The sequence below is a fragment of the Rutidosis leptorrhynchoides genome, chromosome 9 (assembly GCF_046630445.1).
Source record: "Rutidosis leptorrhynchoides isolate AG116_Rl617_1_P2 chromosome 9, CSIRO_AGI_Rlap_v1, whole genome shotgun sequence".
In the NCBI taxonomy this organism is placed as follows: Eukaryota; Viridiplantae; Streptophyta; class Magnoliopsida; order Asterales; family Asteraceae; genus Rutidosis; species Rutidosis leptorrhynchoides.
The window spans coordinates 4,761,488-4,773,540 of NC_092341.1; the positions used below are offsets into that span (position 1 = coordinate 4,761,488).

Consider the following 12,053-nt stretch of genomic DNA (forward strand, 5'->3'; position numbering starts at 1 on the left):
ACTGGGTTTTCTTTAACAAGGTTTTTAACGAGGCAGTATTAATTGCTCTTTAAAAAAATTACCATCCAAGGGGGAGTGTTGTAAATTTAGTAGTCAAATATGGATGGTAATTAGTCAAATATGGATAGTAAAATTTGTACTATATATATGTGCATAATGTAAGTTACAAAAATACACATATACATTAAATACATCACACCTCTTCAACCTCTTTCTCTCCTATATCTTCTACAACACATCTCTCTTTTATTGGTTCTTTCAATTTGAATATATTGAACCAGGCCACTAAAGGTAGTTATAAGCCTACCGAAATATAACATCAATCGAATACTCCTTAGTACTCGTATGGTTCAGTGGGTACAGTAGGACAGAAGTCAACAAAACCAAAAAGCAGGTCGGTTATAATTTTTCCCAAAACCTCGTTTTTCTGCCAACTTTTCATCAAACACACAAATCCCATCTCATCTAATCTATCTAATCTAATTTCTTTGCTAACTACTCCTCGAAAATTTAGTGCATATCAAATAAAAAACATTTCTTTAATCGCTCGGTTAATCATCGCATGCCTTCCATACATCTTAATTAACATCTGGGTTTTCTTTCGTCAGGTACGTAATCAGACCCCTTTTTATTCAGTTGTGTTCCGATTGATTATTTCGTATAAACCCGTACCCAAAAGTTTGGGTTTTTAGGGTTTTAGGCCTTCGGTTTTTGTAAATATTTCTAAAATTCATCTTGTTAATTATATCATCGTTTATTTCCTTTCACACATCGGTAATTATTTACTGTTTCATCTCTTTAATTGTCTGGTTAGGGTTTCATCCCTGTCTTCATCATTATAAAAATCGTTTCTTTATGACGTAATATACCAAATTGTTACTTGTAGGTAATGTAATTTATTTCTTTGCTACAATTTTGGTTAATGTAAATTTAATTTACAAATTTGGGATCAACTGTCTTTAAAGATACTTCTTAAAGACTTTAGGATCTTATATAAGGTGTGTGTTTGGCAAACTAGCTGATAGCTGGACTTATAAATCCCGAGAGGCCACAATTGCCGCGAGCAAACATATTAATGACGAGGAACGCATTTTTGTTATGCTACTAATACTTGTATACTTGCTCTGCTATTCTGTGTAACTGATACTTATAATTCAAGTTAGATATTGTATTTATATGAGTGTTTTGGTAAGTAACTCAAGCTTAAAGATGTAAAATGAAATATCAGTTCATAAAGTATATATTGTTTTTTCTTCTGCAACAGAAACTAGTGGGTTGATAAAACCATGGCAACAGCAACTATGGCAACTGCAGCAGGTGCTGCTGCTCTGTTGTATTATACTTTAAATAAAAAGCTGCAAACACCGACTGCAAACGAAGACGGTGGCGAAAGTGATAGTCTTGTGCAAAGTCAAAGTCCTTCAAGAGTTGACCGAGTTTCTCATAGGCTAATCCAGGCTCCTGCAACATGGTTGGAAACTATTTCAACGTTGTCTGAGACTCTCCGGTTTACTTATTCAGAGACTTTGGGGAAATGGCCTATTGGAGATTTGGCTTTTGGGATCAGTTACTTGTTAAAAAGACAGGTTAGTATTGTCTTGGTGGTTATCGTCTAATATATCTTGCTAGTGGTTGAAACTTCATCCTCTTATATTTTGCTTATACTCAAAATTAATGCTTAAAGTATTGAAAACAGTATTCAAGTGTTTTAGTACAAAATATGTTTGAAATTTTGACAGTTAAAATGATGCAACTACTATAGTGTAGTGGAAGCACTAAATAAGGTAATAAGGTGTTGTTTGTTTTTTAAGATGTCTTTGTCTGAAGATCTGTGGACTATGATGCCTGTAGAGAAGATGTGGTCGAAAGGTCTTTGAATGTTGAAGACCGTTTGTTGTTATGTTTGCAAAATAACTTAATTCTGTAACACTATGGATCATATATGTAAGTCTGCAGATTGCAGATAGAAAAAGTAATTATTTTATCTTATTTCTTCAGAAAAACAAACAGTCTGCTGTAAAAACGTTTGCGGGCGTGTAGACATAAGAAATACTAAGATCCGTAAACTGAAAAACAAACAACACCTTAGTAAATCAATGTTTTTTGTTACAAATATTGGCGGTTAGTTTTTGATTCGGATGCAGTTTATGCAATTTTTTTGTTACTCAAGTTTTTGTTTAACGTTTTTCTTGGTCTATGCAGGGGCATTTGCACGTTAGTAGTGTATTTGGAGGTAGCGAGAGCCGACAACTTACAGGACCCGAAATAGTTTCCGAGCTTAGATATCTCCTTGACTTGTTGACTCTTTGTTGGCATTTCTCAAAAAAGCCCTTTCCCGTATTTTTGGAGCAGACCGGCTTTTCACCTGAAGACGTTCTTATTCAGGAACCCAAAGCTGGTGTATGTTGTATCTGTTTTCTGAAATATGACAATGCAGTATATCTGATACGATATAATAGTTGTTCATACCTTTTTATACTTGCAGATTTTGAAACCGGCTTTTACAATATTAGTCAACCACAAAACAAAAACTTTGCTTTTATTGATACGTGGAACTCACAGTATAAAAGATACTTTAACTGCTGCAACGGGAGCCGTTGTACCGTTTCATCATACGGTTGTACACGAAGGCGGAGTTAGTGATTTGGTATTAGGTTACGCTCATTGTGGTATGGTTGCAGCTGCTCGATGGATTGCAAAGCTTGCAACTCCGATTCTTCTTAAAGCGTTGCAAGATCATCCTGATTATAAGCTTCAGGTTTATCATATTCTAGGTTCATTATCGTTATCAAATTTTTAACTTTTGTCTGTATCTAAAAGTTTATTTCGAGTACAGATTGTCGGACATTCTTTAGGTGGTGGAACTGCTGCGTTATTAACTTATGTGTTGCGAGAGCAAAAGGAACTTTCTTCAACTACGTGTGTTACATTCGCTCCAGGTTTGTAATCTGTCGTGTCTTGTGTGTTCTGATTTATCATCCTTATGGGTGGTCATTTTTGGACCCTTCACTCTTGAATGGGTCGGGTTGGGCTATTCTTAATCTTCTACAGGTTTTTCTGCTAAAAAGGCGTTTTCATTGTAAATCATCTTTATAAGTTAAAAAAGGTATTTTTTTAATCTTCACTCTTATAAGGTGTTACTTAATCTTCTCGTATTGTTTCATCGCATTTGTTGGCCATTAAAATAATATAATAGCTACTTATTTTTTTATAGGTGCTTGTATGACATGGGAGTTGGCTGATTCGGGTAATGAATTTATCACATCTGTTATAAATGGGGCTGATCTGGTCCCAACGTTTTCAGCAGCTTCGGTGGACGATTTACGTGCCGAGGTAAAGTCAATTATTTTAACCTACAAAATCTAGTCATTGTTATGTTTTTAGGGACATTACAGTTAGAGCTAATTTGTTTATATAGGTCACAGCATCAGCTTGGTTAAACGATCTTAGGACCCAGATTGAGCATACAAGGATTCTTAGGACTTTCTACCGGTCTGCATCAGCCTTGGGTTCTCGACTTCCATCAATCGCAACCGCTAAAGCTAAAGTTGCTGGAGCCGGGCAAATTCTCCGCCCCGTTTCAAGTGGCACACAGGTTAATCTCGTGCTATCTTTTTAATGATTATATAGGTATGTTGCTAACGGCTGTTGCACCAGCCTTGCGGCTGTTTGGTGTAGCCCGTCCTTTTTCGCCCAAAAACGCCTAATTAGTCGGTCAACGTTAAAGGTCATGTCAATGTCGGGAAAAGCCGTTCAACGTCGGTCAAAAGTTGACTTTTTGCCTGGCCTAGTTCTAGTGTAAACGAAAGTCCCAAGCCCGTTTAAAAATAACTAGGAAAAACACCGACTTACATCGTATCCCTTAATGATATATTAATAAATACACTAAATACAGTAAGTACACTATAATTATAGAAAACATTATAAAGAAACCTATATATTATTTAAACTAACACCGCATCATCTTATTTGTGAATCATTTATTTTTAAAAAATTTATGTTAGAAATATATTTATATTTAGTAAAAAAATTTAAAATTCAACGCCGGTCAACGTTCGTCTCGACCCCCCGTCTCTACCGACTCGACCTTAAGGTCCTGTCCGTCATTCTCGCGTCTTTTTCAAGCTTGATTACAGGTGGCTGATGGGTGGGTCCACTAACTGGCCAAAATACGTTCGGGTTAAACCTACACCTTTTCACCACTTTCCAGTTTTCCAAAACGTAATCAGCATGTTAATTATGTAAAAATACCAATAATCTAAAGCCTTGTCTAGGATTCTAGGAAGGATAACTTTGGGAGAGTTTCAACTTATTGACCCTGACCCGTTTTGCTTAATCTGAAAATGGCGGTTTGAGATAATAATGTACGGAGTAACTCATTTCGACCAGTTCACGAGTAATTGGGTCGAAATTGTTCCCCTCTACGGTAATGAACGACATGTGAAAAGTTTCATATGATGATGTTTATTGCAGGTTGTAATGAGAAGAGCCCAGACCATGGCCCAGGCTGCATGGACACGTCCATCTATCAATATATCATCATGGTCGTGCATGGGTCCCCGCCGTCGAGCCGCCGTTTCAAGTGCCAATTCTCCAGAATCTTCTTCTTCCAACCCCGATATCCAAAGCATTTCGACAGCTCTTGAACGTCCCGTAACATCTTCAGATGAAACAACTACATGGCATTCTGATGAGCTTCACGATGAAGAAGGCAATGCTGACGTGGCAAGTACTCATGAAGAAGATAGAATGACTGAATTTGAATTGTGGCAGAAACTCGAACACGAGCTCTATGATCAAAGTGAAGACGAGGAGGAGGCTGACGTGGCAAAGGAAATGAGGGAAGAAGAGGAAGCCGCCATTGCAGAGGGTCGTAAAAGTCCGTTAGAAAGCAACGAACCGGAATCGAAAGAAGCACATAGATTTTTTCCAGCAGGAAAGATTATGCATATAGTCACAATCCCACAAGTAGTGGCGGAGAGTGAAACCGACGATGACACGTCATCAAGTGACGCAGAGAACGATGATGATGAGGTGGTAGAAGATAAAGTAGGGATTTTTTTGACTTCGCGATCATTGTACAGTAAAATAAGATTATCGCACAGTATGATAGCAGATCATTTCATGCCTGTTTATAGAAGACAGATTGAGAAACTGATACGAGAACTCGAGAAAGAAGATCCATCAGTAAAAGGTCATAGTAGGTCTGATGAAATTGAAGTAGTATTGTAGCAAAACTATGGTCTGACAGATTGAGTCTTGTTGTACATAGAGGTTGAGACACCAACTCATAACCTGTGTAGATTTAGATTTGCTGATTTGTGACAACACTTGTTACTTGTGAATTGTGACTGTCTTTACCAAGGAACAAAAATTTGTTCCTTTTTTTCTTTGATATCATGTAAACAAGACTTATCATCAAATAAAGGTCTAATTTATGTTGAGGGAAGTTTTCAGATGGAACGATCTCTCTTGTAAATGATAAATGATAGATAATAATAATATTATTACTATATACATAGCGTTATACAGAACTGCGAGAGTTTTGAGAATTATAAGGTTTTATATATGTATGTAAAGACAATGAATTATATATAAATGTTGCATAATGTTAATATTATTGACTAACAAGAGTTAAAAATCTCAAACTTTGTGTTGTAGCTAATGTGGCTGGGGCGGGTTATGCGACTGCAGGAGATGAATGCTTTGGTGGTTAAGTTCCCGAGTAATCCCGTACTATTGTTTAGAAAAAATACTAGTTAAAAATATCAAAATACATGTTCAAAATGATCACACATATAAGAATCAATCTCCATGTATGAATAAAAATTCAAATCCGATTATATAGATAATTTTAAGATTTTTTTCAATCTTTTTTGCTTTTAATAATCCTAATATAATTGAGTATAATTACATATAAAAAACTAAGTAATTTAAAAATATGTTATTTCTATTATTAGTTCGTTAAAATTAAAATGACTAAATAACTTGATAAAAATTTAGGTGCCATTATATATATGACTCAATTGTCAAGAAAATTTGTAAATTATTTGGCACAGTCGTAGGCAGGGTCGTCTCGCTAATTTCGGAGACCCTGTTCGAAACATAAAATGAGCCCCTTATAATCAATAAAATTAAAATTTCTCAGAACATCCGTAACAAAGTCTTATTCTCAAATAGTTCAACTCGTTATAATTAAACCGTTCTTTATATAAAATTGTCATCTTAAATTTTTTGTAGCGAAGTTATCAGTCTAATCCATTCGCTCCCCTAACTTTCGTTCTCAGTGTCAGTGTCAGCTCATCAGAGTGCTTTCGCCATTGGTGTTCTTTTCAAAACTCTTTATAGTCAATACTTTCAATTTATTGTTTTCAGTACCTATAAACATCAATCTATTAGGTCTTTTTTTGTGACATGGTAGACCGCAAATACGATATTTTGTCACGGTATATAAATAATTGAATTATTATATATGTTTTTCTTTGGCCCCTCAAAAATTTGAGGCGCTGTTCGGCTGTACACTTTGCACATGTTTCGAAGACACCTCTGGTCGTAGGTTAATAATTTAGTACTATTATATTACCGGTCAATTACAAATGTCAATAGTTATTTTTAGTTGTTTGAAATAAATTTTTTGTTGATGAATAATTGGATACAAAAATATCATGATTGTTTCACGAGTTTGTACCAAAATTAATTTGTAACCTAAAATTTAAATTAATCATTGTTGTCCTAAATTTGAAAATAAAATAAATAATCTTGCGAAGAAAGAGACAAAATATATGCTCCGAGGCCCAAAAGATATGAATAATGTTGATATAACGAGCCCAAATCAAATTCTCCAATCCAACATCCAAGTTGTCACGTTTCGTCTTCGTCTGTCGAACAACAAACCGTTTCAATCAATGGCTTCCGACTCTCCGATTACTTCGCGTAAAGGTTAGTTCCGTTTTCATCACACGATTAAGCTCGCACAACAACTACTTTTATCCTTTTCCGTTTTTAATTTTTATCTCAGTTAATTATGCTGGTATTAAATTACGACCTGATTAGGTTTTTGTAATCATATATTAATACATAATAATGACTTTGATTTTACAGTTGTTGTACATCTTAGAGCTACCGGTGATGCTCCGATTCTCAAACAAGCCAAGTTCAAGGTACTCTGTCACTCAACTTAACCTAATTAATTGCGTATATGAATTAGTCATAAATATTATTAAAAGTCCGTTTGCTTGTTAAGAATTAGGTCACTTGATCAAATTCTCACTTGTTTTAATAACAATACAGCATTATGAAAATGTGCCTGTGTTGTTAACTTGTTATGCTGCCTATGGTTACATATTGATCGTGTGTGTGTGTGTGTGTGTGTTTTTTTTTTTTTTAATAAAAAAAAATTGATGATGTTATAGCTAGTTAGGTGAATGATTTAATCGAATGAATTTTCAGATTGCCGGAACTGATAAATTTTCTAAGGTGATTGAATTTCTATGCCGCCAATTACACAGGGATACTCTGGTAAGCAGGTTTATTGTTTGGGCAAGTGTGAAATTTTGATAACATGATTAAATGTTTTCGTTTGCATCCTTTTTTTCAGTTCGTTTATTTGAATAGCGCCTTCTCTCCAAGTCCAGATCAACTAGTGAATGACTTGTTTAATGTAAGTTTTGTGCATCTATAGATTCTTTTTCTTCTTCTTCTTATATATAGGTTGACTGATACCAGGATATGTTCTTGTGTATAATAGACTATAAATTTCATCTAGAAATGGATTTTGTAGTGGCTAGCTGCCGATTTCTGAAATCTTAGTAACATAAAATCATGCATTACGTATTGATAAATGCTCATATTCATCTATTTTACTGTTCTTGCTTTGTTGCTGTAGAATTTTGGAGTGGATGGCAAATTGGTGGTTAACTATGCATGTTCTATGGCTTGGGGCTAATATCGATCATTTAGCAAACCTTGTACAGCTGCAAATACTCATTATTCCGAATTGCATTTGGTAAATTTGGCTAATCTTCTTTCCATGCATTAAAAGATGTAGTAACAAGTTGAATTCTGTAGACTTATTTCAGTTCTAAAGCTGTGGATACTCTGACTTAGATATCTATTTCTTCCTATTGGAGTCTGTTCACTTGTTTGGTGACTTTGTAATTGATACTTGAAGCATTGTTCTATTAAATTTCATGATATAATTTTAGTCCCTGTATGTTGTATATTATTGTTTCAAAACTTGTGCTCATACCCCTAGCTAGATTTCGTTGAGTTCTGATTGTGCAAGTTATTCCATCTTTCAACAATGTGAAAGTTGAGCTTGATCTGTAGGTTCTGTTTTTAGTTGGTCAATATCGTCCGAGTTCATTCAATCTTTCAATAATTACAAATCAGATGAATTATTGTTAGCTCACCTCATTTTTCTTAGTTTGGTTGCCCGAGTCTTGTCATGCTACTAGCCTTTGGTTTCGAAATCTTTTTTAAAGAAGAGGGCTTAAGGCATACACGATTACTTTTTAAGTGATCATGTTAACATCGTTGAGGATAGTGGGGGTGTTGGAGGACAGTTCATGTGTGATTTCAAAGAAAGCCTCTTCGTCGTCTAATGTGGGTTTAGCTTTGATGGATGGATTGAACTCGCCTAAGTCTACTAAGTTCTTGAAAGGAGAGGGGAAGTTGCTAAAGCCGATGTCAAATAAAAAGAAAGCTTTGTTGGAAGTGTACTGGTTCGTCCTTTTATGAACTGTATAAAAGTTGTTGATATTCCACCGAGCAAGTAGATGTTAGCCGACTTTGCTTCAGGTGCTAGTTTAGATTTTGCTTGTCGTGTTTATGTTTGTTAGGTCTATAGTTGTTTCGGGTGTCGGTTGTTTAACGTTAGTCTTTAGGTTGCCGTCTCATGTTCTTTTTCCTTTTGGTTTGGCTGTGGTTTGATTTCATTTAGCCTTTGGTTTCGTTTGTCTTGTTTGAGCTTCTTCATTTAACTCTATTTATTATCTAAGTTCTCGATTTAAAAAAAAAATAAAAAAATAAAAATAAAAGTTTGAATTATAGAGAATCACCTACTTCCTCGGGGGATATCATTTTCCTAAAATCATAGATACCATAGCACCACCAATTAATCCAGCCCATCTTATTTATTATTGTTGGTGCAGGAAAAGCATATGGATGAGACATATTTTGACTTGCAACCTAATCATACACAATTTCAGCAATAAACATGTCTTTGTCAATAGTAAGTAGCTCCAATTTAACTTTAATATTATACCAACAAAAGCAATGTATACAAGTTTTCCCTTTTATATTTTATATACTTGAATTACAAAAGGGTAAAGGAATCCTAGTATATCTTTTAATTTGTTGCTGTAACAAAAAACCTTCCAAAACCATTTTATTCTCAATTTATTCGTTTTTTTATTCTAATTTATTAGCTGTATCCTCCTGGTTGAGTGGATCAAGTAAATCTTGTCCAAAACACTATCTTTCTGTCTTATTAAATACTACGTATTGTTATAATATATAAATATATATATATAAATGGATAGTCAATTATTGATACACAAAAGTAATATTATTGTATTACCTAAACTTGTGATATTTTTGCTATAAATAGCCATGAATGCAAGCATTAAACTTGCACCATTTCTCACACTTACAAAGTGTTTCTTTCTTTCTCTCCATTATCATCTTTGTTCTTACACTTCATTATTAGTATTCTAAATCAAGAATCAAATCACTAAAGGTAGTTATAAGCCTACTGAATTATAACATCAAGAATCAAACCACTAAAGGTAGTTATAAGCCTACTGAATTATAACACGTTATCAGCACGATAATCTTAATACTAATTATGGTTGGCTCTGCCACCTAAATGATATATGGTCGGTTATACCACCTGAATAATATATGGTCGACACTGTCGTCTAATTATCATTTATGTTACTAACATTTATATTTCAATTATCTAACATTTATATGGCCGACACTGTCGCCTAATTATCATTTATGTTACTAACATTTATATTTCAATTATCTAACATTTATATGGCCGACACTGTCGCCTAATTATCATTTATGTTACTAACATTTATATTTCTATTATCTAACATTTATATGGCCGACACTGTCGCCTAATTATCATTTATGTTTACTAATATTTATATTTATGTTATATAACATTTATTAATGATTGCTTACATATGGTCGACACTGTCACCTACTTATCATTTATGTTATATTAAATTTATGTTTAATTTTTATATACTTATGAATATAAAGTGACTATAATTTATCATGTTGTTTGTTTTAATAGAAAATGTCGAATCTGGAAAAGCTTAAATTTACTCCTTTAGAATCAACCGGAAACAACTACATGCCATGGGTTATAAAAGTAAAAATGCATCTTAAATCAATGGGTATTCTTGAATCCATAAATGAAAACAACACTTGTTCTGAAAAAGAACAAGCAACGGCATGTTGCTTTATTCATCAACATATTGATGAATGCTTACAAAATAATTATGTGACTGTAGAAGATCCCCATGTTTTATGGGAAGGTCTCAAAAGCAGATTCAATAATCAAAGAGAAATTTTACTTCCAGCTGCTATGGAACAATGGAGAACATTAAGGTTCCAAGACTTTAAGAAAGTAAATGAATATAGCTCAGCTCTGTATAATACATGTTCACAACTTAAATTCTGTGGACATGAAATAAGTGATGCAGACATGATGGAGAAAACTTTCTCCACAATGAATGCTGCAAACATCACAGTGCAAAGAAATTTGAGAATGCTAAAGTTCAAAACATATCCTGAACTTAATTCATATCTCTTAGTTGCAGAGCAAAATGATGAGCTATTAATGAAAAATCAGCAATCCCGTCCTACTGGTACACTTGCAATCCCTGAAGCAAATACTGCAAATAATTATAATCAGGGACAAGGACGCGGGCAAGGTCGTGGTTATAATAACCATCACCATCATCATGCCAAAAGCCATAACTATGGTAGAAACCATCCTTATGGTAATGGTAATGGGCGAGGACGTGGTCGTGGTCGTTGCCGTGGTGGTCAAAGAAATAATAATCCACGAAAATATAAATATCAACCACAAAACAAGCCCACTAAACAAGATGTTGAAGAAAATTCTTCTAAAAATTCTGAAGAATCTTGCTACAGATGTGGTAGAATGGGCCACTGGGCTAATACTTGCCGAACATCTAAACATCTTGTTAAGATGTATCAGGATTCGCTGAAAGATAAAGAAAAGGAAGTAAACTTTGTGGATAACGTCGATCCAACAGTCACTGAGAAACCATCTGATTTATATGAAGATTTCTTGAATGTTTAAGTTGTGTGTCTTTCGAAAAATAAACGATTTAATATCGTCTGTCTTTGTCATTATGTTTGCTAAATGTTTCAGTACTATCTATTTGCGTTTAAAATATTGTGTAATATTAATGTACTCACTATTTATTTCTTATATATGAAGTTCAATATGAATTTTGCTGGAATACAACATCAATCAAGTGGTGGAGATCTCTGTATAGCAGACAGTGGAACTACACACACTATACTTAAATCCGAGAAATATTTTATTGATCTAAAACCAACGGAAGGAACTATACATACAATATCAGGACCTGCTAACTTGATAAAAGGGATAGGAAAGGCAAATTTCATACTACCAAATGGTACAAAATTTTTAATAAATGATGCCTTATTTTCTCCCAAGTCAAGCAGAAATTTATTGAGTTTCTCCGACATATACCTTAACGGGTATGATTATCAGTCAGTGACAACAGAAAATGAGAAATATTTAAGTATCACTGACAAGAGTCATGTGGTTGAAAAACTGCCAAGACTTAGTTCTGGATTACATTATACACATATAAATGTACCAGAAATACATATGGTAGTTAACGAAAAATATATTGATCCTGGTGTATTCAGTTTATGGCATAACAGATTAGGCCATCCAGGATCAACAATGATGAAAAGGATTATTGAATGTACTCATGGACATCCACTAAAGGATAGAAAAATCCATCATGATA

The 12,053-nt window shown here is 34.1% G+C and overlaps 2 protein-coding genes across 2 annotated transcripts; both read left to right on the forward strand.

The window, feature by feature from the left end:
* Nucleotides 1-522: 522 nt before the first annotated feature.
* LOC139866073 (uncharacterized) lies at nt 523-5,444 on the forward strand. Its single transcript, XM_071854203.1, has 8 exons — nt 523-608; nt 1,265-1,586; nt 2,203-2,400; nt 2,486-2,758; nt 2,837-2,939; nt 3,215-3,333; nt 3,419-3,595; nt 4,474-5,444. Exons 2-8 carry the CDS (start codon nt 1,287-1,289, stop codon nt 5,230-5,232), a joined length of 1,929 nt encoding a protein of 642 aa, XP_071710304.1. The 5' UTR covers nt 523-608; nt 1,265-1,286; the 3' UTR covers nt 5,233-5,444.
* A 1,382-nt stretch (nt 5,445-6,826) lies between these two features.
* On the forward strand, nt 6,827-8,192 carry LOC139867545 (ubiquitin-like protein ATG12). The gene is made up of 5 exons (XM_071855911.1): nt 6,827-6,939; nt 7,102-7,160; nt 7,450-7,518; nt 7,598-7,660; nt 7,886-8,192. The coding sequence occupies exons 1-5, from the start codon at nt 6,906-6,908 to the stop codon at nt 7,943-7,945; spliced, it is 285 nt and encodes a 94-aa protein (XP_071712012.1). The 5' UTR covers nt 6,827-6,905; the 3' UTR covers nt 7,946-8,192.
* The last annotated feature ends 3,861 nt before the right edge of the window (nt 8,193-12,053 follow it).